At 41.5% G+C, this 27323-nt stretch overlaps 1 protein-coding gene across 1 annotated transcript; it reads left to right on the top strand.

Moving 5' to 3' along the window:
• LOC120305181 (zinc finger protein RFP-like) lies at positions 1 to 27323 on the top strand. Its single transcript, XM_039336616.1, has 8 exons — positions 1 to 57; positions 17855 to 18400; positions 20380 to 20475; positions 21063 to 21293; positions 22463 to 22485; positions 23879 to 23997; positions 24970 to 25002; positions 26157 to 27323. The coding sequence occupies exons 2-8, from the start codon at positions 17996 to 17998 to the stop codon at positions 26639 to 26641; spliced, it is 1392 nt and encodes a 463-aa protein (XP_039192550.1). The 5' UTR covers positions 1 to 57; positions 17855 to 17995; the 3' UTR covers positions 26642 to 27323.

The raw sequence follows: 27323 nt of genomic DNA, 5'->3' as shown, positions 1-27323 counted from the left end.
TCCAACTCTGATCGGGTTGCTGGAACGTGCTACATTCCACCAGCTGCTGCTTAAACTGTAAGTTTTGGGAGAATCCACCAGGAAAGTAGCAGGCCCTGATTGGATCTCCATTATATATATAGGGTATTATACTCTATTTAAACCCCATTCCAACTCTGATCGGGTTGCTGGAACGTGCTACATTCCACCAGCTGCTGCCTAAACTGTAAGTTTTGGGAGAATCCACCAGGAAAGTAGCAAGGCCCTGATTGGATCTCCATTATATTTATAGGTATTATACTCTATTTAAACCCCATTCCAACTCTGATCGGGTTGCTGGAACGTGCTACATTCCATCAGCTGCTGCTTAAACTGTAAGTTTTGGGAGAATCCACCAGGAAAGTAGCAGCCCGCGCGCCTAAGGGCGTGTGAATTATATAATTATATAACTAAAAATCAGAAACAGTAGCAGTACATTCAGGGCAAGTGTGTCTAACATCCCCTGTATCTAAGATGTCTGGCTTAGTTCAGTGCAACACCTGCTTTGCAACAGTCTTTCGCAGTACCCTTTTCAAACTTGGAAACTGTCCTATCTGTAAACAAATCACTAGCCTACAAGGACAGATCATTTACCTAGGGTCTGTAATCCGTGCTCTTCGGGCAGAAATTAGGTGTCCAGTTCAGCCCCTCTACTCTAGTAAGCCTCCCTGCTATCAGCCCCCCTTACCACAAAGATCCTGCAGGAAAAGGGCAGTGTGGACAACCGTGGGATCTGGCAGGGTGAGAGCTGTGAACCATAAACACAAAGCTTTCGCTGTGTCCCTGCACAACAGCTACAGTGCCCTTGCTGACCTTAATAGGGACATTAAGGAGACTGGTAAAGGTATTTGTGAAGATAACTCAAATAAGCAGGAGATTGTGGTCCGAGATGAAGAACTAGATTTTGACAGGGAGAAGTGTGAATCAGGTATTGCACATCAGTCATGCAAGAATAGAAAGGCTCCCCAAAAGAGAAGCTACCTTCTGGTAGGTGATTCAATTATAAGGGATGTAAATTTAGGAAAGAACACAGAGGCTTTGAAAGAGGTCAGGTGTCTTCCAGGTGCTACTGCCAGTAGGGACAAGAAGTGTATTTCTAAAATAATCAAGAATGGCAGCAAGGACTGTGATGTGGAGGCTATTGTACATCTTGGCACTAATGATCTGTCCCAAAAAGATGTACTCTCTGTGCAGAATGATTTCCAGGGCTTGGGGAAGGAACTTAGCAGAATAAGCTGTAGGCTTACTTTCTCAGAGGTTTTACCAGTGTATAAGGAGCAAAACGGAAAAGGCCAGTGCATAGCACAATTCAATATGTGGCTAAAGGAGTGGTGTAAAGAGGAAGGCTTTGGATATATTAGTCACGATGTCAGTAGCTGGTCCAATCAAAAGATGTACAAAAGAGATGGTTTGCATCCATCAAAAAAGGGACTGAGTTACTCGGCTATAAATTCACAGATTTTCTGGAGGGAAATTTAAACTAAACAGCGGGGACAGGGAGTTAATTGATACGGAACAACCCTGTCCCCGGCAATTTAAAAACTATAGGGCTATCAGTGCATGTAGAATAGATGTGTGTGTGGACAAGAATACCAACCTTGCTATCAATCAAAATGAAGCCTCTAATAGCGAGTGCCACATAAAGTGCACTAACCAAATAGGTGGTAAGACCATAGGGGAACTCAGGCACCACACAGGCTATGTAGAAAGGAAACACAGGGCCACCCACAAAGGACTCAAATGTTTATACACCAATGCACAAAGTATGCACAGCAAACAGGGTGAACTAGAAATTCAGGTTAATGAGGGCAGATACGATATTGTTGCCATTACGGAAACATGGTGGGATGAAACTCACACATGGAACACACAGCTAGAGGGATTTAAATTATTTAAAAGAAACAGACCAAATAAAAGAGGAGGTGGAGTTGCTCTCTATATAAGAAATAACTACACCTCCACTTTCTGCCATTAGAGTGGCAGAAAGTGAAGAGGAATTAAAGAGCCTCTTGATGCGGGTGAAGAAGGAGAGTGCAAAAGTTGGCTTGAAACTCAACATTAAGAAAACCAAAATCATGGCATCCGGCCCTCTCAATTCCTGGCAAATAGATGGGGAAGAAATGGAGGTAGTGACAGATTTTTTTTTTCTGGGCTCCAAGATCACCTCAGATGGGGACTGCAGCCAAGAAATTAAAAGACGCTTGCTCCTGGGGAGGAAAGCTATGGCAAATCTAAACAGCATTCTAAAAAGCAGAGACATCACCCTGCCAACAAAAGTGCGTATAGTCCAGGCCATGGTTTTTCCAGTTGCAATGTATGGCTGTGAAAGTTGGACGATAAGAAAGGCTGAGCGCAAAAGAATTGAGGCCTTTGAACTATGGTGCTGGAGAAGACTCCTGCGAGTCCCTTGGACTGCAAGGCGTTCAAACTGGTCAATCCTAGAAGAGATCAACCCCGACTGCTCTTTAGAAAGCCAGATCCTGAAGTTGAAACTCAAATACTTTGGCCACCTAATGAGAAGGAAGGACTCACTGGAAAAGGACCTAATGCTGGGAAAGATTGAGGGCAATAGAAGAAGGGGACGACAGAGAATGAGATGGCTGGATGGAGTCACTGAAGCAGTAGGTGTGAACTTAAATGGACTCCAGAAGATGGTAGAGGACAGGAAGACCTGGAGGAACATTGTCCATGGGGTCATGACGGGTCGGACACGACTTCGCAATTAACAACAACACACCTCCACAGAAATAGAGTACAACAATGATAAAAACTGTCTTGAATGCATTTGGGTCAATATAAAAGGGGGGGAAAATGACATTGCCATAGGTGTATACTACAGACCACCCAACCAAACAGAGGAAATAGATGAACTTTTTGCCAGTCAGCTAACTAAGGTATGTAGGAAGCACATCACAATAGTAATGGGGGACGTTAACTACCCTGACATCAACTGGGAGACAAACTCCGCACCAAGTGGAAGATCAAACAGGTTCCTGGCAAACCTAGCAGACAACTTTGTCTCCCAAAAAGTAGAGAAGAGAACTAGGGGATTAGCCATCTTGGATCTAATTCTCACTAACAGAGATGAAATGATAGACGGTGTTGAAGCCATAGGAACCCTGTGAGGAAGTGATCATGCAATATTAGAATTCAACATTATAGAAGCACAAGCAATAGAACACAGTCAAACTAGAGTCTTGGACTTCAAGAGAGCTAATTTCAATAAACTTAGAGAGGGCTTGGGAAGGATTCCATGGATGAAAATCCTCAAGGGGAAAACAACTCAACAAGCTTGGGAAATTTTGAAAAATGAGATAATAAAAGCACAGTCTAGCACAATACCAACAAAGAGGAAAAACAACAGCTCCCAAAAGAAACCAGCATGGCTGCATAAAGAACTCTCCGACAAATTGAAAGATAAAAAGGACAAATATAGAAAGTGGAAAGAGGGGAACATAACTAAGTCAGAATATCAGCAAATAGCCCGAGCCTGCAAAGATGAAGTGAAGAAAGCCAAGGCTCAAAATGAACTAAGGCTTGCGACCAAAGTCAAAAATAACACAAAAAGCTTCTTTCAACATGTAAAAAACAAGAAAAAAGTGAAGGAAACGATTGGTCCATTAGTGGGTGGAAGTGGCAAGAAGGTGACAAGCAACAGGGAGAAAGCAGAACTATTTAACTCGTGTTTTGCATCTGTCTTTACACAAAGGGAAAAAACAGACCAACCTATCAAAAATAGTGCCATAAAAAAACAAAACAGAAACACAAGTTAAGATAGGCAAGAAAATGGTTAGGGAGCACCTGTCCAGCCTAGATGAGTTCAAATCGCCAGGACCAGATGGATTACACCCCAGAGTTCTCAAGGAACTGGCGGATGTGGTATCGGAGCCACTGAACTATATTTTTCAAAGATCCTGGAACACAGGGGAACTACCAGAGGACTGGAAAAGAGCTGATGTAGTTCCCATTCTCAAAAAAGGAAAAAAAATGGATCCAGGAAATTACAGACCTATCAGCCTGACCTCAATACCTGGGAAGATCCTGGAAAAGATAATCAAACAACGAATCAGCGAACACCTAGAGGCAAACAAAGTCATTACTAACAGCCAACATGGGTTTGTCAAAAACAGATCATGCCAGACAAATCTTATTGCATTTTTTGACCAAGTGACAAAATTAGTGGATCAGAGGAATGCTGTGGACATAATTTACTTGGACTTCAGTCAGGCATTTGATAAAGTAGATCACAACCTACTACTTGACAAGATAGAAAAATGTGGGGTAGACAGAACCACCACCAGATGGATCCGTAGCTGGCTGACCGGCCATACTCAGCGAGTGGTCCTCAATGGAACTGCATCTATATGGAGGGAAGTGTGTAGTGGGGTGCCCCAGGGCTCTGTTCTGGGCCAGTACTCTTCAACATCTTCATCAATGACTTGGATGAAGGGATAGATGGGGAACTCATTAAATTTGCAGACGACACCAAGCTGGCAGGAATAGCCAACACTCCAGAAGACAGGCTTAAGATACAGAAGGATCTGGACAGACTTGAACACTGGGCACTAACTAACAAAATGAAATTCAATGGTGAAAAAAGCAAGGTTCTACATTTAGGCAAGAAAAACCAAATGCACAAGCACAGCATAGGTGGCACCATGCTCAATAGTAGTAACTGTGAGAGGGACCTCGGAGTCCTAGTAGACAATCACTTAAATATGAGCCAGCAGTGTGCTGCAGCTGCCAAAAAGGCCAACACAGTGCTAAGCTGCATTAACAGAGGGATAGAATCAAGATCACGTGAAGTATTAATACCACTCTTTAATGCCTTGGTAAGGCCACACTTGGAATACTGCATCCAGTTTTGGTCATCACGATGTAAAAAAGATGTTGAGATTCTAGAAAGAGTACAGAGAAGAGCAACAAAGATGATTAGGGGACTGGAGGCTAAAACATATAAGGAACGTTTGCTAGAATTGGGTATGTCTAGTTTAACGAAGAGAAGGACAAAGGGGGACATGATAGCAGTATTCCAATATCTCAGGGGCTGCCATAAAGAAGAGGGAATTAAGCTATTTTCCAAAGCACCTGAAGGCAGGACAAGAAGCAACGGTGGAAACTAATCAAGGAGAGAAGCAGCCTAGAACTAAGGAGAAACTTCCTGACAGTGAGAACAATTAATCAGTGGAACAGCCTGCCTCCAGAAGCAGTAAATGCTCCAACACTGGAAGTTTTTAAGAAGAGACTGGACAGCCATTTGTCCGAAATGGTGTAGGGTTTCCTGCCCGAGCAGGGGGTTGGACTAGATGACCTCCAAGGTCCCTTCCAACTTTACTATTATTATTATTAAAACAACATCAGTATAGGTATATTCAAGTTCTTCTCATATTTCATTACTATAAGAATGGGTATTAAATTTCACATCTACCCCACCTTCCTCCCAAAGCAGAATTCCAAGTGGAGAAAAAAAAAGTTAAAACGAGCAGCCCCCCCTTTTCTTTCTGTCTCTCACTCTTAAAGCAACACAGCCAGCTGAAAATGAAAGGGGGGAATAGCTTTCTCTCCTTCACATGAATTTGCCATAAATTCTCTCACACATTCTCCATGGAACTCTTCTCATGCAAACACTTGCTAAAACAATAAAATCTGCAGTTTAGATGGGGGAGAATCTCTCTCTCTCTCTCTCTCTCTCTCTCTCTCTCACACACACACACACACACACACACACACACACACAGAGAGAGAGAGAGAGAGAGAGAGAGAGAGAGAGAGAGGATCAGCATATCCACACATTCACTTCCATTCAAACTGCTTGTATAAACACTTTCACGTAGAGATATTTCATTTCATACTTTCTCTTGACAAATCAATAACTATTATTATAATTTCAAGGAGCTGTTCAAAAGCCAATGAGCAACTTTCCCTCCCCTAGTAAAAACTATCCTCTTCTTCCCACACTGAGTAAACTTGCTGCTCTCTCGCGCGTTTAGGGCAATCTTTTTTTAAAAGTGGCCCTTCATTCCACATCCAAAGCACATTCTCTCCCTATTCCGGTATCCACCTTGAAATCCTCCAAATCCCCTTCCTCTACTCCCATTAACATACTGGTTCCTTTCATCCCTCCTATATCTTGTCTCAAAGGGACTCTGCTTATCCCCAAACTCTCTTCTAGGAGGTTTTTCCTGCTTCATCACTTGCTGTATTGTTGCTACCATCCTCTTACTTTTCTGCCTTACTTTCTCTGTACCCCTCTGAATATACACTTTCCTCCTTCTCTGGCTGTTGTTGGGGCCAGGTTCCAATTCCTCCCACCAAACAAAGCAACACAAATTCACCATATCTTCTTTAGTCAAATTTAATCTATCAATTATCTTATTATAAGGCGACTTACCCCAGTTACTTAGTAGGAGTCCTAAAGGACTCCCTGTATCTATGCTCAACCTAGGATTCTTCCTAGTTTTCTTCACACATTTCCTTTTGGGAACACTCCGAGAATTGCCCATACTGGTTTACCGTACTGTTATCTTATCCTTACCAACCTAATGAGACCAACTTTTGCTTCACCAAGCTCCTGCTTCTCCCTTTTTCTCCACCAATCCTCTCATGAGGGTATGCAAAAACTAAAGGGTCAGCTCCCACACTGTCTTGCTACCCCCTGTGGTACTTGGGACGTCTAATGCACTCCTCTCACAGATGTCAGATTCAAACAGTCCTACCCAGTCCTCCCCCACCGCCTAGGTGGTTTTCATCTGGCCACCCCAGATCTTACTCACCTAGGTCCGTGCACGAAGTTACCCGGTTTTTCCTGAGGCCAGCAATCTCTATTCCTGGTTCCCTCACCCTTCGTTTCTATTTGCAACTTCTATTTAGGTTCGTAGGGCTCTAGGTTTCGTTCAGCACCCACCTCTCCTGGAGTTCGAAGCTGGACTGTCGACAGGGCATGCCTTCCACATCGTCCTCCAAGTTAGGGAGTCCCAAACGAAATCCCATTGAGTCCCGGGTTTCGGCACCAAAATTATCAGACACAAAAATAGTCACAAATTGAAATCCACTCTGAGTTACAAATAGAAAGGAAGTTTATTAGACTTCACATCCAAGTCTAAAAAAATAACGGTTTGCAAAGCGTGGTGGATTCAGGAAGGCAATGCAATGTAGCCAAGCACTGAACCACACCCCAAATTCCAAAATCACATATTATTATACATCCTATCATGATGCCCCATTCCCTCCCCCATGGCCCCATTGGCTTAGGCTTTGGAGGTTACAATCTATCAGAAGCGCCTAAACAGAATACATTATACTAATAAGATCCCTCCCCTACTATCCTATATCAATTCTAGAGGAGAGATGTCTCCCATCTTCTACACCTGTTAGATCCAGTAGGGGTACCAGGCACCAAAAGGTACTTAAAAACAATTCCTAGATGGTGACTCACACTGGGCCCCATGGTAACTCCTGTTCTCCCCCCTTCCTCCACCTGAGGCTTGTATGTTCCCTATATACTCAAAGCATCTACTCAGGCAATTGATTATACAATGATAATTATAAAATATAAAATATTGTTGTAGAATTGAAAAACTTGAATCAGCTCTTTCAGGAAAGGGAAGTTTATTGCGCAGGTTCAGAGAGCCATCCTGGCTGAAGAAATCTGAACCCAGATTGTACATTGATGACCATTTTTATAACCCTTCTGGCGGGGGTTATTTTCAGGTCACATTACATTCTATAGGTCCTTATTCTAACATAGAAAAACTACTAGACAGATCTATAATCGATAGCTCCTCGTTTACATTGGAATGTTTTTAGCAATCAGCAATTTATCAAGTGTTAAGCAATTTAGATACACCATGTGACAAGCAGTTAGTAATATATCATGTGCAGAGCTGGGAACAGGATGTCTGGCCATCCTAAATTTAAGAGCTGTCTTGTAAGCAAAACAAACCTCCCTTACACACACAATCTTTGATGGGCCATCTGCTTTTTACCCATATTCTTTGTCGGACCATCAGTATTTTTCCAGGTACCACTTTATTCCCCCCTGATGAGTCTTATCTCATCTATGCAGATAAGTTTCATTCCATAACACTTGGGTCTGATGTATGTATGTTGTTATGCTCTTGTCTCTGGAATTCCCACCTGTGAAGAACCACCCTTTAGGTAACCATATGTTTGCATACCCAAAAGACACTGTTTGGAAAGATGTGCAATTTAGCCTTTCTTGGCTCACTTTCAGGCAATGAGGTGAAGGTGTATTCTGCTCACACCCCGTGATATGTGCACATTGTAAGTCTTCTGGAATGGCTACATTAGGAGTATGTAAAGCTAAAGCATCAGTGGGTAGAAACTTGGAAATGTGACCCCAGCTGTACATTGTTTCATAGCCTATATGTTCTTTAAACTCGTGGTGACTGAACTCCTTGGCTGCTGTGACAGGAACACATACTGGTATTAAACATGTGGACAGCAGATTCTCCATGTCATATGCTTCAGAAAGGCAAAAATCAGTTGTGTTGGCTAGTTTAGCCAATTGGACCCACAAATTATATTGCATCCTTGACTCCAATGGATGGGGCATATCCTTATTCTGCTGGGACCTTTTACTTCGCTTTCTCTCTGGGCGCTTCCTCGGGGGTCTTTGGATAGTTACTCCAAATTCCACCGGGATAACATGTACGATGCAAGTCCCCTTCCATCCCGTCTTCAACTCCGAGACTAGGGTGACCCGCTCCCATCCCCAGAATAAGGGAGGCCCACACTCCAGAGTAACAGGAGGAGGAGGCTTCTTATATGGGGCCTTTACACATATGCCTTTCCTAAGAATATACCCAACATACTGACAGGCTTCTTTAACTATTCTGTCAAATGCTTGAGGAAATTGACATGGATGAGGCAAGATACCATTCCAGCATTCCGGGGAAAATCCAATAGGGGGGTGACCTTTACAAGTGCCCGTGCCTATAGCATAAGATTGGATAAGGCGTGGAGCTTCTTCTGGCTTGCTCCATTGGCCTAAATTAGAAAGACAAACATTATTACATGCAACAATAGTACTATATAAAAGCAGAAGGAAGCCTTTCATCCTTTCTTCTCCCGTGCGTAGAAAGCCAGCTTCCGGGTGTGGCTTAGCAGGGGGTTGAATTTCAGCCAGACAGCCGTAGATATATGTGCAGGATACACTTGTGCTAATACAATATCTGGTTTACAAACAATAAAATATTCATTAAACATACTAAACACATTTAAGAGTGAGTTTGGTGGGAACCTTGGGGTCCCTGTTCACTGTCCACAGAGGTTCTGCAGCTGCTTTAACTCTGGTCCAGTGAATCCAAGATTTAGATTCTGCAATCTTTATTGCTAAAGGAGAGGCCATTATTACTTCCTAAGGTCCTTTCCATCTCCCCTCCAGTTGTTCATGTTTCCAATGTTTTACCCACACCTTATCCCCTGGTTTAAAGGGATGACATCTTGTTATTAGTTTAGGAGGTGTTTGTTCAACAACATAATTCCTAAGTTTTTCCACTTGCTTATTCAGTTCCCCCATACTCCCCCCTGATGGCCCTTTACAATGCATAACTGAAACCTTTGCTGGCTTTTGTACTGCATCGAGAAGATGCTTTATCAAGTGTCCATGTAACCCATGTTTGCCAGCCGAATCCCTGAATCCCCTCTCCTTATACACAGCACCATGAGCATGCAGAGTTAGAAAAGCATTTCCAGAAACCCTCCTCCCATCCTTCATGTAACTCAAGCCGTCTGTATACCAATTCAGGGCAGCAAGCAGTTGTGTTCTGAATCCACTTCTGTGGGCAATAGGGTGGCAGGGTTTAGCTGGTTAGACACCACTAATTTCACTTGAGGATTTTCAATCATCATCGCCTGATACTTAAAAAGCCTTTGACTGCTGATCCACAAATGCCCTTTATTATCCAAGATAGAATGAACTGCATGAGGGGTGTGGACATTTATGGGACATGAGAAGGTCAATTTATTACAGTCCTGTAAAAGGACTGCTATAGCAGTAAGAACCTTCAGGCAATGTGGCCAGCCTTGGGCAACCCCATCTAATTGCTTAGATAAGTAAGCCACCGGGCATTGCCACTGTCCTAATTGTTGAGTTAACACCCCCAAGGCAACATTCTTCCTGGTATCAACATACAAATTGAAAGGCTTTTCTAAGTTAGGCAAGGCTAAAGGTGGAGCTGATGTGAGGGCTCGTTTCACTTCCCTAAAGGCATTCTTTTGTTCTCCCTCCCATTCAAAAGCAAACAACGGCTGGCTAGCCTTGTGAATAGGAATCGTGAAAAAAGCATCTTTCAAATCCACAACTGAAAACCACTTTGCTATGAACAAGTGTATACCTCCTTTAGGTTTCCTGATTAAAATTGTCCACACTTGATAAGAAATGCTAACCACCAAGATGTCCCCAAATGTCAATTTTAGATAAAAATGCCACTGGCTGCCTTCCACCCCCCCCCACACACACTTCTGGGTCAAAACCTCCTCCAACCTTTGTCCTTGTTTATAAATAAATTACCTAGCAAAGAACCAACAAAGGAGAGCTCACCAAACCCTGTTTGCATTTAGTAACACAAGCTCTTTTTCTAACAGTTTTGCATACAAATCTTTACTCAAAATAGCATAGCTATTTATAATCCCAAAATTTTTCTCAACTTCGTTTTAACTTCACAAAAAAAATAAACAAGTTTAATAAGATATTCTGAGTTACTGAAAGTTTTTTTTTCTAAACTCTAGTATTGCTTTTAATATAAAGTTAGTCAAATTCCAATTTAATCAAATTCATTCAGATGGAAACAGATTTCCATTAAATTTCCATTAAATAGGGAGAACATTTACAAATCTAAGCAAACAATTTAGAATCATTTCTTTTGGTTGATATTAAACAATTTAAACTCAAAAATTTCCCAAAAAAAGTTGTCCAACAATTACTGACTCCTCTTTTGAATAGAAAAAAATTGCAAAAGTGGGCATTAAATTTTCACAGCCACCCAACCTTTCTCAAACCTGAATTCTAAGCAGAGAAAAAGTTAAAAAGTTAAAAAGATCAACCCCCCCCTTTCTCTCTCTATCTCTCTCTCTATCTCTCTCTATCTCTCTCCCTCTCAAAGCAACACAACCAGAAAAAAAGCAGGGGGGGAAAGGGGGTTGTGTCTGCAGATAGAGTTTGAAAAGGCATTAACACACTAACATTTGCAAAAGGGAGAGAGCAGAATAGGCAAGAAAATGGTATAGGATTTCCTGCCTGAGTAGGTAACTTTGGGCTGTTCTTAAGAGGGAGAGAAAAAATAAATAAATAAACAAACACATCTTTCTTCACTTTGTTTGTTGGCCAGACAAACAGAGTGAGGTTATTTTTTTGGTATCTTCTTTTCTCTTTTTTTTTTTATTGAAAATTTTTTAAATTTTACAAAAACAAATCCCCTTCCCATACCCCCCCCAACCCTACCTCACCCCCCCCCTTCCCAACCTCCCAAACCCTCCCCTGGACTTCCCAGAGCTGAGTACAGGCTTAATTAAAAAAAAAAAACCTTAAAACACTTTTAAAACCTAAACAAATTTAAATACAATCATCATTCTATATAAACTCCCTCCAAAAACACAAATTTAAACATTACTTTCTTTGAATATCTATATCTATAGTGTAAAATCTAATTTCTCCCTCTTTCTTTATCCTAAAACAAAAAAATAAACATATAAACCTTTGTTATACCATTAAAACTAAATACTCTTAAAAAACTTAAAGTAAATACATATTTCCTTCAATCTTCATAATCTTCTCTCCTATCCAAAAAGAAAAAACTTAAAAAACCTATGTCCTAAATAAATCTAAGCACATTTAGTTAAACAAATTATTTTCTCTTAAAAATATTAATAATAATATTTAAAAACTAGAAACACTTTTAAATCCTAAACAAATCTAAATACAATCATCATTCTATATAAACTCCCTCCAAAAACACAAATTTAAACATTACTTTCTTTCCTAAACAAATCTAGACATTTAAATAAACAAATTATTTTCTCTTAAAAATATTAATAATATTTAAAAACCAAATTTAAGCATACTTAAAACTTGAACAAGTTATACTCCCTTCAAAACACAAATTTAAACATTACTTAAAATTTAAAACATTAGAATCCCCTCACTAAAATGAGCAAATTTTAATCCCTTCAAAACACAAATTTAAACAATATTATCATTAAAGGTTCAAAACTTAAAACAACAAAATTCCCTTATACGCCTATCCATAATAAACACATTAAACATTTCAATCTTCACCAATAACAAATTCCATCCGTAAGAAACTGCATCCTTATCAGTCTCAATTATATTAGTATTATTATTAATTATTCACATTCCAGTTTTTTCCATTCTCCATTCTTCCATTCTTCCATTTCCATTCTCCATTCTTGTATCAAACTCGTAAGAAATGCTGCAAGTTCTGCCTTAGGAGACTGCTCCAAAATTCCTGAATCTCCCATCGACTCCGAAGCCAATACAGGTAAGGGTTCCTTGAATTCCTCCTTGTGTTGGTCTTTACAATTGTAAGTTGTACAAGTTATCCTCTGCCCGTTCCTCTCTTGTTGATGCCCCTCAAACTGAGATTTCCCAATTTCCATTTCAGGCAGCAATTCCACCCTTGAAGATTGCTCCAAAGACTTTGTAGGTCTAACATCTCCCAGAGATTCAGAGACCACTGAATATGAAACTTCCTTAACCTTCTTCTGTTGCTGCTTTTCTTTGGAATTGTATGCTGCACAAGTTGTCTTCTGCTCCTCAACCTGGACTTGTTGAGGCCTCTCACACAAAGATTCGCCAGTTTTCATAAATATAAGCTCTTCAAACTGTAATTCTACATTCTTTTCTTCCAAAGCTTTAAACTTAATAGATGGCGATGCATATACCCCCAGGACCGAAGTATAAAAATCTTTTGCTTGAGAAACAGTATTAAGTCTATAACATGTCCCCAGGTAGTTCACCACCATTCCAGTCGGAACATCCCATCTGAATAGAATTTTTCTCTTTTTAGGTTCATTTGCTAGAAAAGCAAACTCCTTTCTTCTTCTTAAAATTTTAGATGGGATCTCCTTAAAAATTATAACATCTTGTGAAGCAATTTGAAATCTCTTCTTATAATAGGCTTGCACAATTTCATTGCGTAAAGATCTTTTACCAAAGTAAATTACCACATCTCTTGGCAGATTCTTCTGTGCTGCCACCACAGAGTTAACCCTAAATAATTTTTCAATTTCACTAAGTATTCCCTCTTTTTCTTTATTCAAAATCAATGCAAAGTCCTTTGCAACCATCTCTTTCAGATCTCCTTGCAAAGACTCTCCCAGGCCCCTGATTCTTAAGGCATATTCCATTTGTCCATATTGAAGCATAAGAATCTCATTTTCCATTTCTTTTTCCATACTTTCAATTTTCCCCTCCATTATGTCCACTTTTTCAGCTACCTCTTCCACATGGGAGTTCACCTTTTCAAGAACAGAAGCAACTCCTTCTAAAGCCAAAACAAAATCTTGTCTCAAAATCTTATTATTTTCCTCTAAAATCTTTTTCATTTCTGCCCTAATTTGAATTATAACATCTCCCATCATGTCTTGCAAATCCTTCATAGTTATTTCACCCCCAGAAGAGGGTGAAACTGTTGATTTAGAAGCTGTAGAAATCCCTGGACGCTTTGGAGCCATCTTAAAGAAAAACCTTTAGTCCTTCTTAAAAAATTATAAAAATTCCTTCAAAAATCATAACTCCCTCCAAAGAAGGTCATTATAATAAAAAGAAAAAAGGGGAAAAAAAGAAGAGAAAAGGAATTAAAAAAAGCTTTACTCCTTCTTAAAAATTGCAAAAATTAAACAGAAAAAAGTCCTTCAAAAGAGGGTAATTACAATAAAAAGAAGGGAGTTCAAAGAAAAGAAAAAAAGGGAGAAGAAAAAAAAGATAATTAAATAGAAAAAGTCCGTCCCAAAAAATACTTAGAGATACCAAAAACAACCATTCCAATCATAAGAAAATAAAAAGGGAAAGGGAAAGGAAAGAAAGAGAAACACCAAAAAGCCTGCCGGTCAGCATTCTAACTTCCAGAAAAAAAACACCGAGAGATTTGCCGATCGCCATTTTACTTTCCCTTTCAACAAAGAAAAAAAAAATAAAAAGAGAGAATAAAAATAGAAACAAGTCTTAAAACTTAAAATCCAAATAAGTCAAAGAAAGCAAAAACTAAATCCTCTACTCAGCTCTGTCCGTTTAAAAAAAAAAACTCACCAGTTCTCTTTAAGCACGGAGGTGTTTGCAGCGGCTCGTTTTGTCCCTGAGGACAAAAACAGCTGGGAAGCGGAGACAAGTCTGAACTCCGTGGGAGCACTCCTTTCACCCCCCCCCCAAAATTGGGGGGTGCAAAAGAGGCTGTACCACTATTCAGACACTCTCTACCCCCCCCTTTGCCCGGGAGGGCGATTTTGAACCACTGAACAGCTGGTGTCTGCTGTTCATAGCGGTTCTTACACTTACCCAGGAGGACGGCTACAAAGTAGCCGCCATCGCGCGCGCAAAATCCACCGGAAGTCGTATCTTCTTTTCTCTTGAGGTTAGTAACAGTCATATTTACTTCACACACAAAGACTCTGCTTTCAAATCCACAACTGATCTTCCTGCTCCAGTATCCACCAAAAACGTTGTCTGTTTGCCCCCTATATTTAAAGTAACCAATGGCTCAGGGGGGGCTTCCTCCAAGCCAGGTCCTCGTCAATCTGACCAGTTAGTCCCTGCCAATCCAATTCCTTCAATCTCCCTGTCTCTATTCCAATTTCTCACATTCCTCAAACCATCTCTCACCTTCCTTGGAGCCCCTCTCTGCCCTCTACCCATGAAGGGGGAGTGCATGGGGGGGGCCACTGCCAACACCTCCACGTCCTCTGCCTTCTCTTCCTCTCCAACCTCTACCTCGCATCTGCCTTCTTGGACATTCTCTTTGCCAATGACCTTCCTCCCCACAATTAGCACACTGGTTGGGTCCCAGCATGATCCCTCCTTGCAATGCCACCGCCAACAACTCAATTTTCTTATGCATTCTAGCATCTCTTTCCTGTTTTTCCACCTTATCCCTATTAACAAACACTTTCCTAGCCACCTCCAACAATTCTGTAGTGTTCTTTCCTCCACCTCCAACAATTCTGTAATGTTCTTTCCTAATGCTCCCTCCAACCTCTGCAACTTCTTTCTTATATCTTCATAACTCCTCTCATTCAACATTCGCACATTGTCTGCACTCCTTGGATCAACCTGTGTATAAAGCTCATAAGCTTCAATCAACCTCTGCAAGAAACTTTCCGGACTTTCATCTGCCTCCTGCATCACAAAAGATGGCTTTAACACATTCACTGAAGGCTTTCCAGCCTTGCAAAGAGCCTCCACCACTAAATTCTGATATTCCTTCAGCAATCTCATCTGTGCTGGATCCTGTGCATTCCATTCTGGATCCTTCTCTGGTGCCCTTGTTTCCAACTCTGGCTGTATATCCCGTACAGCTGGCAACCTATCTTTCAAGCACTGCCTAACAGCAGCCTTCCACTTCTCCCTTTTCCTCAGGAGTCAACAAAATATTCTGCCACGTCCTCTTTACTTACTTCTCCCCTCACATTTACAGAGAGACCTTCCAAATCCCCTTCCTCCTTGGGGGCTGACAGCCTCCCCCTTTTTGTTTTCGTCTCACAGCTGGCTGCCTTTCTTCGGACACAGCAGGGGCAATCAGCCCTTCCTCGGCAGAGCGCCTGCTGCCGCAGCCGGCACTGGGGGGGAGGGGGAGAAAGGTAGAACGTAGGGAGGAGGTCTGAGAATCAACTCCTCTACCTCCATCCTTATCTCCTTCTTAGCATCTGACACCTTAGTTTCTGAAATCTTCACATCTTTCACTCTTTTAGTCTCACCCTGAAGCTTCTTTTTCTTTCTTTCTTAGATCTAGCCACACACAAACGAACCATTTCAGCCTGACATTGCAATAACTCATCAGCTCGTCCTGCTACTGCACCCCCCCACTGATCTATATACTGAAATTGGTTAGGATAGTTTTCTTAAAAGTCCCCTCTGGGGGTCACCCCACATCCATACTACGCCCCCCCATCCTAACACACTGCCAATGACCTACAGCGCTGGCGGTCACTAGTAGGGAATGCACTGGCTTAACCACCCACACAACCTAACACGGACTTCATTAGGATCGCCGTCCCGAGTCCAGGGGAGTGATCAGGCCCCCTCTTCTATCTTCAAATGAGATAGGTCCCATTACTTTAAACACATACTCGCCTGCCTTGTAGTTACACCCGTCCTGGCCAGGAGTTGGTTCAGACTTCCTTTCCTTTCCCCAAAGGGTTCTTGGACTGGCCTTCAGTACTGTCGGCTCTGCTGAGAAGCCACAGCTGTCTCCTGGAGGAAACACACCCCCATGGCGCCTGGAGAATTGTTCAGAGATGGCTTACCAGCAGGTCCGAAGGGTCCAGCCGTCATCAGCGAAATATCGCCTCACTCAAGCTTTCCCGGCCAATGCACCAGAAAATGTTGTAGAATTGAAAAACTTGAATCAGCTCTTTCAGGAAAGGGAAGTTTATTGCGCAGGTTCAGAGAGCCATCCTGGCTGAAGAAATCTGAACCCAGATTGTACATTGATGACCATTTTTATAACCCTTCTGGCGGGGGTTATTTTCAGGTCACATTACATTCTATAGGTCCTTATTCTAACATAGAAAAAATACTAGACAGATCTATAATCGATAGCTCCTCGTTTACATTGGAATGTTTTTAGCAATCAGCAATATATCAAGTGTTAAGCAATTTAGATACACCATGTGACAAGCAGTTAGTAATATATCATGTGCAGAGCTGGGAACAGGATGTCTGGCCATCCTAAATTTAAGAGCTATCTTGTAAGCAAAACAAACCTCCCTTACACACACAATCTTTGATGGGCCATCTGCTTTTTACCCATATTCTTTGTCGGACCATCAGTATTTTTCCAGGTACCACTTTATTATGATTACATGATATACTAAAAGCATATATGGCGCAGCAGTTAGAGTGCAGTACTGCAGGCCACTTTAGCTGACTGTGTTCAGCAGGTCAGCGGTTCAGATCTCACCGGCTCAAGGTTGACTCAGCCTTCCATCCTTCCGGGGTAGGTAAAATGAGGACCCAGATTCTTGGGGGCAATGTAAATATATATATATATATATATATATATATATATATATATATATATATATATATACATTGCTTACTGGTGTACACCGCTTAGAGAGTGCTTGCACTTAAAGCGGTATATAAGTCTCATAAATAAAATAAATAAATAAATAAATAAATTTATTTTTAAATATTCTCCCACAGCAGGATGCTTAGATTAATAATTGATCGTGGGGGGGGGGATGTCCCAAGAATGTTTGCGTCTCCCCAGCTTTTAAAAACCTTTTTAACAGGATGCTGGGATCAATTGTAATTGATAAGGGGGTCGGTTCCATGGATGTTTTTTCTCCCCAGGTTTTTTCCAATATAGTTTCCTTTAGCAGGATGTTTGGAGCAATAATGGTCGGGGTCCGCCCCAAGAACATTTCCTTCTCCCCGGTTTTTGTAAGCCCCCCTCCCACCCGTCCTTTAAAAGGATGCTGGGATCAATTGTACTTGATCGGGGATCCGTCCCATGCATGTTTGGTTCTCCCCAGTTTTTAAAAGAATTTTCCCTTTAACGAGCTGATTGGGCCAATAATAATTGATCGGGAGTCCGCTTTTTCCCATTTTTTTTAAATACTCAACTTTTCCTTTAAGAAGTCAACGAAGCTGACCGCAGCACCAACAGCAATTCATCTCGGTTTCCCGCTGGGACACAGCCCAAAGGCGGCCACCTGATTCGCAGGGAAAGACGCGAAACTAACTTTCTCTTTCGCTTTCTCGGTGGAGGAAACGGCGATGGCGGCCAAAGCGCCCTTGCTGGAAGAAGCCACCTGCTCCATCTGCCTGGAGTATTTCCAGGACCCCGTGCTCATCCCCGAGTGCAGCCACAACTTCTGCCGGGGCTGCCTGACTCGCAGCTGGGGAACGTCGGAATCGGAGGCTTCCTGTCCCCAGTGCAGACAGACCTTCGTGCCCCGCAACGTCCTCCCCAACAGGCAGCTGGCGAAGCTAGTGGAAGAAGCCGGGCGATGCGGCGGTTGTTGTGACGAGGAAGGAGGGAGCCTCTGCCCGAAGCACCGGGAGCCCGTCAAGCTCTTTTGTAAGGACCACGAGACCCTCATCTGCATGGTCTGCGACCGATCCAAAGAGCACAGGGGCCACTCGGTGATCCCTGCAGAAGAGGCTTTCCAGGAGTACCAGGTAGGAATCAGCCAAGAGGCATCACTGCGGAGGGCCATCCAGATCCTTGGCCTTCTAGGCAATCCTTGGACCAATTTACTAGCTTCCTCTGTTGTTTGCAAACCGGGGTTAGCCTGGCATAGATGGCAGTCAGAACCAGACAGGAGAGGCGGTTCAAGGATCTTTTAATGAAATACTTCAACCAAAGTGTCTCAGCAGCTGAAGGAGCCAAGTCCCCCAACGATATACAAATTTTATACAGTTATGGTTAAGGAAGTTAACACCCTAAGAATCACTCATTGGTTCCTTGACATGTGTTTCTTTTGATTTCTTGTCCTGCCCTACTTTAACCTCCTTTATACATTGCATATTTATGCTGATGAGCTTTCTTAGCAAAAGGGTATGTGTTTTATTATTATAATAAGTTACCAAAGTTTATGTCTATGTGCCTTAGCTAGCATCCTTCTCACAGAGTCCTTCTAACTTTCTTGTAACATTCCTCTTGCTGGGCAGTTGTGTTCCACCATTGGTTACTGGTCTCATTACACCCATCAGCAACTTTCCGCCTTGGCAATTTCTTTAGCAAGCTTCCCTAATTCCAAGCTGAGACCTTTACCTCTTGCTTTATCCTTTGTGCCTCCAATTTTTTGAAGACAGCTTTACCGTACTCCTCGACTTACAAACATTTGTTTAGTGACCATTCAAAGTTACAACAGCTTTGAAAAAGGTGACTTGTTACCGTTGTAGCATGCCTGTGGTCAGTGATCAAAATTCGGATGCTTGGGAACTGGCATGTATTTATGATGGTTGCAGTGTCCTGGGGTCAGGTGATCACCATTTGCGATCTTCTGACAAGCAAAGTCAATGGGGAAACCAGATTCACTTTACAGCCATGTTACTAAGTTAACAACTGCAGTGATTCACTTAACAACTGTGGCAAGAAAGGTTGTAAAATGGGACAAAACTTCACTTCATAATAATAATAATAAGGTTGGAAGGGATCTTGGAGGTCATCTAATCCAACCCCTTGCTCAGGCAGGAAACACTATACCATTTCAGACATATGGCTGTCCAGTCTCTTATTGAAAACTTCCAGTGTTGGAGCATTCACTGCTTCTGAGGCAGGTTGTTCCACTGGTTAATTGTTCTAACTGTCAGGAAGTTTCTCCTTAGTTCTAGGTTGCTTCTCTCCTTGATTAGTTTCCACCGTTGCTTCTTGTCCTGCCTTCAGGAGCTTTGGAAAATAGCTTGACTCCCTCTTCTTTGGGGCAGCCCCTGAGATATTGGAGCACTGCTATCATGTCCCCCCTAGTCCTCTTCATTCAACTAGACATACCCAATTCCAGCAGTCGTTCCTTATATGTTCTAGCCTCCAGTCCCCTAATCATCTTTGTTGCTCTTCTCTGCACTCTTTCTAGAGTCTCAACATCTTTTTTACATCATGGTGACCAAAACTGGATGCAGTATTCCAAATGTGGCCTTACCAAAGCCTTGTAAAGTGGCATTAATGCTTCACGTGATCTTGATTCTTAATTGTCTTGCTTACCAGTGGAAATTGCCTGTAGGGAGAAATAGGCACCCTTTGCCAGCTCACTTTCCACATTTGCTATAGAGCAAGATCATCATAGAGTCCTCCAAAGTCTGGAGTGCAGACCCTGAAAAACACTCCTGGGGGGTCAGGCCAAAGCCACCTCAGCCCAAGCTTTTGTTTCTCAATGATGCTTCTCAGGTGACTGCAAGCAGGAGACTCAGACAGCTCACTTTCCTGCCATTACTTAGAACCATTCATTTAGTGACTGTTCTAAGTTACAACGGCAATGGAAAAAGTGTTTTACAACCATTTTTTTACATTTATGACTGTTGCTGCATCCCTGTGGTTATATGATCAAAATTCAAACCTTTGGCAACTGCCATACATTTATGACAGTTACATCTAACTGTCTTCCCTCCAAAGTAATTTTTTACAGAAAAGAAACTCAAAACTTGTATTTTCTCTTCAGATCATGGTTGGGCATTGCCTGAAGGCTCAGAAGAAGGAAAAAGAAAAAATAGCTACGTACAAAACAGACGCCGAGCAAACAGTGCAGGAGATGCTTGTAAGTATTGATCCAACAGTGAAGAGCTTCTTAGCTAATAGGAAGGAAAATACTGTCTGCCATCTTTAATACCGGTAAGAGGCAGCCTGTTGGCACGTGTAAGTTCTGACTTAAATAAAATTCAAGTTGAAGACTGTGTTAGGGCACAGAACTTGTTCTTAACCTGGGGACTGTATCTTTGACAGGGAGGTCACCATTGGCTGAACGGGTCATATTTCGGTTAAGGGCACCTATCCCATAAACCATGTTTTATACAGTGGGTTTCATCTTGTTGAAAAAAAAATGTGAACTCAAACATTTTTCTCTCTACTTTTTGGGAATCCCTGATTGCCAAGGAAACTTTCCTGTGAGATCATTTAAATTGGAGCCTGTTTTTTGGTTTTTAGAAACCTTCCCCCCTGTGCTTGTTAATGTCAAAAGGATTTCTTTTTATTTTTTTGTCCCTAAGAAATTCTCCCATCTCATTACTGGACACTTCAGGGAATCCATCTAATTATTATTATAATTAAAATTAAAGTAAATATAGTTAAGTAAGAATAATTAAAATAAAAAAAATGCCTTTTGCTTTTTCTGTTTTCTTGTTCTAGGACCTCATCGAAAAAGAGAAAAAAAATGTAGTGGCTGAATTCAGAGAACTACAACTCTGGTTAGAAGGACAGGAGAAGCTTCTGTTGGCTAGAATGGAAGAGACGGAGAAGGAGATTATGGCAATAAAGGAGAAGGGTTTGGCCAAGCACACGGAGGATCTGTGCTCTCTTGACGATCTCATCCAGGAGATAGAAGAGAAGCAGCAGCAGCCAGCCAGCAAACTCTTACAGGTCAGGCAGGAAGTTGAGATCATAGACTCACAGGGCTGGAAGGGACCTTGGAGGTCTTCTAGTCCAATCCTCTGCCCAAGGCAGGAGGAGTCCTTATACCGTCTCGAACAAATGGTTGTCCACAATATTGGGAGCTTCCGGTGATGGAGCAGCCACAACCTGGGGAGGCAGGCTGTTCCACTGATTAATTTTGTCCAATATATACTTATAATTGAAATCTGGACAGAGTTCCTCCATTTCAGTAGTATATAAAGCCATTATTCTTTTGCTGGAGGCTGTATTTAATAACAATCAATCAATATCCGCTTCCACCCAGCTATACAGCTTCTTTATCTTTCCCTTTTGAGATAATTTGAAGGTCAAAGTCAGACTCAGAGTCCAAAAAAAGGAATAACAAATGTTCTTTTCTTTTTGCTATTATGTATGTATGTATGTATGTATGTATGTGTATATATATATATATATGTTTTCTGAGGTTTTTGCGGGTGTTTGTATGTAGGTCTTTGGTTATTCAGGTTTTTTCCCGTGTAAAGTTGGAAGTGTCTTGGCGACGTTTCGACGAAGTCCCATTCGTCATCTTCAGGCTGGTGTTTTCAGCTTCGTGCTTCGAGGAGCAATGTGTGGTTATATATATAAAAATAAATAAATAAATAAATAAAAAACCCCAAAACTGTTTAATCTACAAGAATGCTGAGCTTTCTGCCAAGCTGCCGACATCGTCAGAGTGTAAAACACCGTATCTGGGAGTTTGTTTATGTAACTGGCTGCCTCTGTGGCTCTAGACCTTGATTTTGTCATTGGTCCACCCATTAACACTAGACGTTCTGTTCTTAAAGGGGCCATACTATATATTATATATATATATAATCTCCTTAATGGTTGTAAAAATACGAATCCCGGGCATATTTGTTTTCAATGATGCAATCCTCGATCTCCAAGAAGGTTATAAACTAGTTATTTATTGTTAAAACAGTATTTAAAACAATAAAAAACAGTTATTTTGTGTGTGTATATATATATATAAACTATATACATATACACACACACACACACACACACACACACACATATATACTGTACATATTTTATATATATATATATATATATATATATATATAATTTTCTTCATAGGAAATGGCTCCTTTCAGTGCTTTGTCTCTTTTTTTTAGGACATCGGAAGCATCTTGAAGAAGTAAGTGAATCTACCCTGCTCTTTACAGTCTCAGAGATAGGCAGCTCCTGCAGCAGTTTTCCTATTTTGAAAAGTTCTGTTTGTATTTTGCAGTAATTTGATTTAAAGATAATGTACAGTAATTCAGGGCCTTGTAGATATTTCCTCAGACATCTTCAACACAATTAGAAATATTTGATATCTTCTTCTTGTGCCATATCCGTTATCGGATGTTGGCGATCATGTTGGCGATCCTGTTTTTATCAGCAGCCACACAAAAAAGTGCTGCTGAGTTTTGTCCAAACCAGTCCCTTAGATTTTGAAGCCATGATGTTCTTCTTCTGCCTGGACCTCGTTTGCCTTCAATCTTTCCCTGGAGGATTAAATGGAATTAAATAAATATTTTGATATGGTGAATTATTATAGTTCATCACATACTCAGCTAGATGTTTAGATTGAATTTGGCATTTTTATTCACCTATTGAGTCCTTCCCAAAAAGACACTGATGGTTTTAAAGGTATCATTGTAGGATGTATGCTGTTCCAAGTAGTGCAACTATCATAAATACATGCTAGGTGTCAGGCACCCAAATTGTGATTACAGGGACACTGTGACAGATGTTAAGTGTGAAAATGGTTTTAAGTCATTTTTTTGAGAGCTGTTGTAACTGGTTGCCAACGAATAGTAATAAATTGAGGATTACTTGTAACTGCATTCGTCTCTATTCCATTTCACTGCATTACTTTTAATCCTTCAGTATCCGTTTGAATGTTATATCCATCTTCTAGATTGATTGCCTACCTCACCTTATTTAGCCAATTTCAAATTTGGTAAGATACAATCCATTTTTTTGTCCAAGAGGTTCACAATTTTAAAGAGGAGGGAGCCCAAAACTGAAACTTGGTGGTCTATATTAGATCTGTCACTTAGTTTGATGAGGGTGGATGAGTGCAGTTCCGGGTCAGGATCTACTGGGTTGCCCAGCCCATATTTGAATAGCTAACAAGAGAGATGTTTCCAGCCGATGAAACAGACCTCTTTTCAGGCAACAGTGCTGATTTACTAGCAGCTTAACAGGTGCTAAGGAGCTGAGGATGAAGTAACACAAGAAAATAACAATCAATGACTTAATAACTGGTCATCAACACCCCACTTAACAACTAAAAGCCACACGCAACCAGGCACCACATAAATACAATGCATAAAACAGCCCAGTGCATACATTATGGAGAGAGAGGAGTTACCTTAGGATGGATTCCAGCACAAGTCCAAAAGCTTGGAAGAATAAACCTCTGGTCCTGGTGACAGACTCAGACTGGATCCTGTAGCTAGCCAATCCTCAAGCACCATCTGATGTTTTAGAAAGCTTCATCCATTGGCAGGATGATAAACAATGTTCTTTTGTCTTGCCAGATACCAGGCAAAGAAAAGATACAAGAATCTGATGGCTTTATTTCTAGAGCCGAAGTGGACAATCTGGGATTACAGTGATATCACTGTGTTTCTGAAAAGCACCATGAAAAAATTGAGAGGTAAAAAACAGCCACCGAGATTTTACACTGAATGACATTTTTATCCCAGAGCAATCTCCTAAGAGAGATTCTGGGCCACTGTCATCTGGATCAAAGAGGAATCGATTTCAGGATCAGTGGTGGAGACACCTTCATTTCTCTGGGACAAGGCCTTGTTTCTTGGCACCATGGGGCGGAATAGGAGCTTTCTGGTCTCTCTCATTAAAGATGTGCTAGCTAAAAATGGGAACCATAGTTGATCATTTATTCTTTATTTCCCAAATCCATATATACTGATCAGTGGGGAAGCAGAACACACTTCCACTAAAAATAATGAAATATATACAGGTAGTTCTTGGCTTATGATTACAATTGAGCCCAAAATTTCTGTTGCAAAGGAAGGCAATTGTTAAGTGAGTTTTGCCCCATTTTACGAAGAGTTTTGCCACAGTTGTTAAGAAAATCACTGCAGGCAAGTGAATCATGTGGTTGTTAAGTGAATCTGGCTTTCCCCATTGACTTTGCTTGTCAGACACTCCCCAGGAAGATTGCAGAGGACAATCCCAGAACCATGGGATGCTGCAACTATCGTGAAGACATGTTGGTTGCCAAGTGCCCGAATTTTGATCACGTGACCATGGGGATGCTATAACTGGTTATAAGTCATTTTTTGTCAATGTTGCTGTAACTTTGAATGGTCATTAAACGAATGACCACAAAGATATATTCTACTATATATTCCATATACAGGTAATCCTCATTAAGTTGAGGATTACCTGTATATGGAATATATAGTAGAATATATCTGATATATATACCGTATTTTCCGGCGTATAAGATGACTTTCTAGGCATGCAACTCGGCGCCGAAGTCGGGGGTTGTCTTATATGCCGAGTCGTCCTATACGCTGGAAAATACGGTATATATGTAGCTTTCCTTCTGTTGCTCCAATTCCAGTGATCAGATGTTGAATCCTTCCATTTTCTTCCCCAGATACTCTGGAAACTGGGCTTCAACTACAGAAAGGTAAATATTAATTATAAGCAGCTCTATTCCTTGCTATTTTAAACACTTATGGCAGTAACTTTAAGAAAAACATAATATAGTAACAAAGAAAAAAGCTTATGATTACATACCTTAAAGACTATGAAGGTCCTATGAATTATAATCTAGAAAATTGAAGTCAGCCTTGGTGTAGAATGAAATATCTAGACAAATGGGAAAATATGAGCTGTGACTGAAGGGAACGTAGAATCCTTTTGATTTTACTGCCCGACTATAAGTTGGTGAGCGACCAGGTCTTTGGGAGCACAGAAATTAGGTCCTTTGGGTCAAAGCAAATAGCAAAGTTGGAGCACTAGGGTTTTCTCCACTTTATGGGCCATCAAAATGATGAAAGCAGAGGTTTCCTATGCAAGAGCCTCCCCTTTTGTACATGCTTGTGACACCCTGATGTTCATAGAGCAGGGCTCTCCAGCCTCTTGGCCATGGCCCACTACTGGCCTGTGGCCCATTTGGAACTGGGCCGTGCAAGTGGGTGTGAGTGCATGCAGCTCCACTTGCCCAAGTGGTGAGTGCGTGCGCCCATTGCTTGCACAAATAGAGCTGTGCACATTTGCGCTTGTGCCTATCAGTTGGACAGAACCATCCCCTTTCCCTCCTCCCACCGGACCACCAAGCCGGAAAGGCTGGGGACCACTGTAGAAAAAGTGCAGAGTTTCCGCACATTCCATCATGTGCCCAAGTTACCTCTGGGGACCCCCCTGATTCTGGCAGTTCAGAATTGAAACATGGCAGCCTTTTGCTGTGCCTGAACTTCTAGTTTAAAGCTCCAGGTGGGGTCCCTGTTCCCACCTTGTCTCTCCCAGGAACTCACTGAAGACAAAACCTTCTTTGTCTTCATCCCAACCCCATTCTGCTCCCCTGCAAGATGGAGGCAAAAGAAAATTGCACAGGGATGCTAGAAGGGGGTGAAGCACTATGAAGGGATGGAAGGACTAGGCAATGCTTAGATGCCACTTAAAAAAGCAATGAATCTTCCAATCCTGGAGGGGGGGTGCTTGGAAGCTGAACTCCTTTCAGAGAGGAGGCCTTAGGGTTGCTATCTTGGGGGTCAGGACACAAACCAGGCCTGCAGCTGAAGCTCTTGTTCCTCTCCTTCCTTCCCTTCCCCCTTACAGTGAATGTAATTCTGGATCCAGACACAGGCCATCCTGACGACCTTGATTTCTCCGAAGATCAAAAAAGTGTCACAAGAGTTGATGAAACAACACATCGCAAGAGACTTGAATACAATCCTTATGTCCTTGGCTATCAGAGGTTCTCAACAGGGAGACATTTCTGGGAAGTTATTGTAGGAGACACAGCAGGATGGGCTATAGGGGTTGCCAGGAAGCTGGTGATTGATAAGCAGATCATTCCCTGGCATTTTGGGAAATGGCAAAGGAAATACAGGATCTTCTCTCCATCAGTACGTTCTGAACTGGTCCTGACCGAGAAGCCCACAAGGATCCGCATCTCTCTCAACTGCGAAGGGGGACAAGTGAGCTTTTTTGATGCCAGGACCGCAGCTCTGCTTTATACATTCTCAGACGCTTCCTTAGTTGGAGAGACCCTTCTGCCCTCTTTCTTTTTGCAGAAAAACGCCTCCCTGACCCTCCCCTAAAAGAGGTTCAAAAGACAAAACTTTGGGGGAAAAATCCTTATTTGCCAAGTGGTGATTTTTGAAAGCTTTTAAAACAGACATTACTTAGCTTCTGGCTACTAACACTTTCCTTCAGTGTTCTATGCCACGTTCAGCTGCTTGTAGTTAAGTGGCCTTTTAAATCGAAGGAATGGGTCAATCAGTCAATTAATCTATGAAGGAATAACCTGACCATCACTTCTATTTGTCTGGATAAAAAAAAATGAGGTGTCCTAGGAGCTTTATAGGCGTTAGCATCCTGTGTTCAGGTGTGTCAATATTAAAGATACTTTACAGCTAAACCTACATGATTTTATGTGTGTCATAGCTCTCCATTCCATTTATAGATTGGGATGTATATGAGTGGATTACTGATTGTAAGACTGATTGTAATTTTATAGGTGTCTCATGGATTGTAGTTCCTTTGCAATTTTATGTCAATAAATTTATTTTTACCTTATCTTATTCTACCAATATGACATTTTATTTCTATTTTAGAGTGATGATATTAGTTTTATGCTGTTTGAAATCAAACAAATCTGATTATTCTATGTAATACATAGAAACAAAAGACACACCGAAGACAGTAGACAAAAGCAGAACATACCATCTGTTATCAAGATAGGAGATGTGAGCTCTACGTGGAGTAAATGTGTCACCTGGC

Source organism: Crotalus tigris, unplaced genomic scaffold (genome assembly GCF_016545835.1).
Source record: "Crotalus tigris isolate CLP2741 ecotype Arizona unplaced genomic scaffold, ASM1654583v1 scf7180000017666.379230911805:20528666, whole genome shotgun sequence".
NCBI classification, from domain to species: Eukaryota; Metazoa; Chordata; class Lepidosauria; order Squamata; family Viperidae; genus Crotalus; species Crotalus tigris.
The sequence above is the reverse complement of the archived record's forward strand: the minus strand, read 5'-3'. Positions and strand labels throughout refer to the sequence as shown.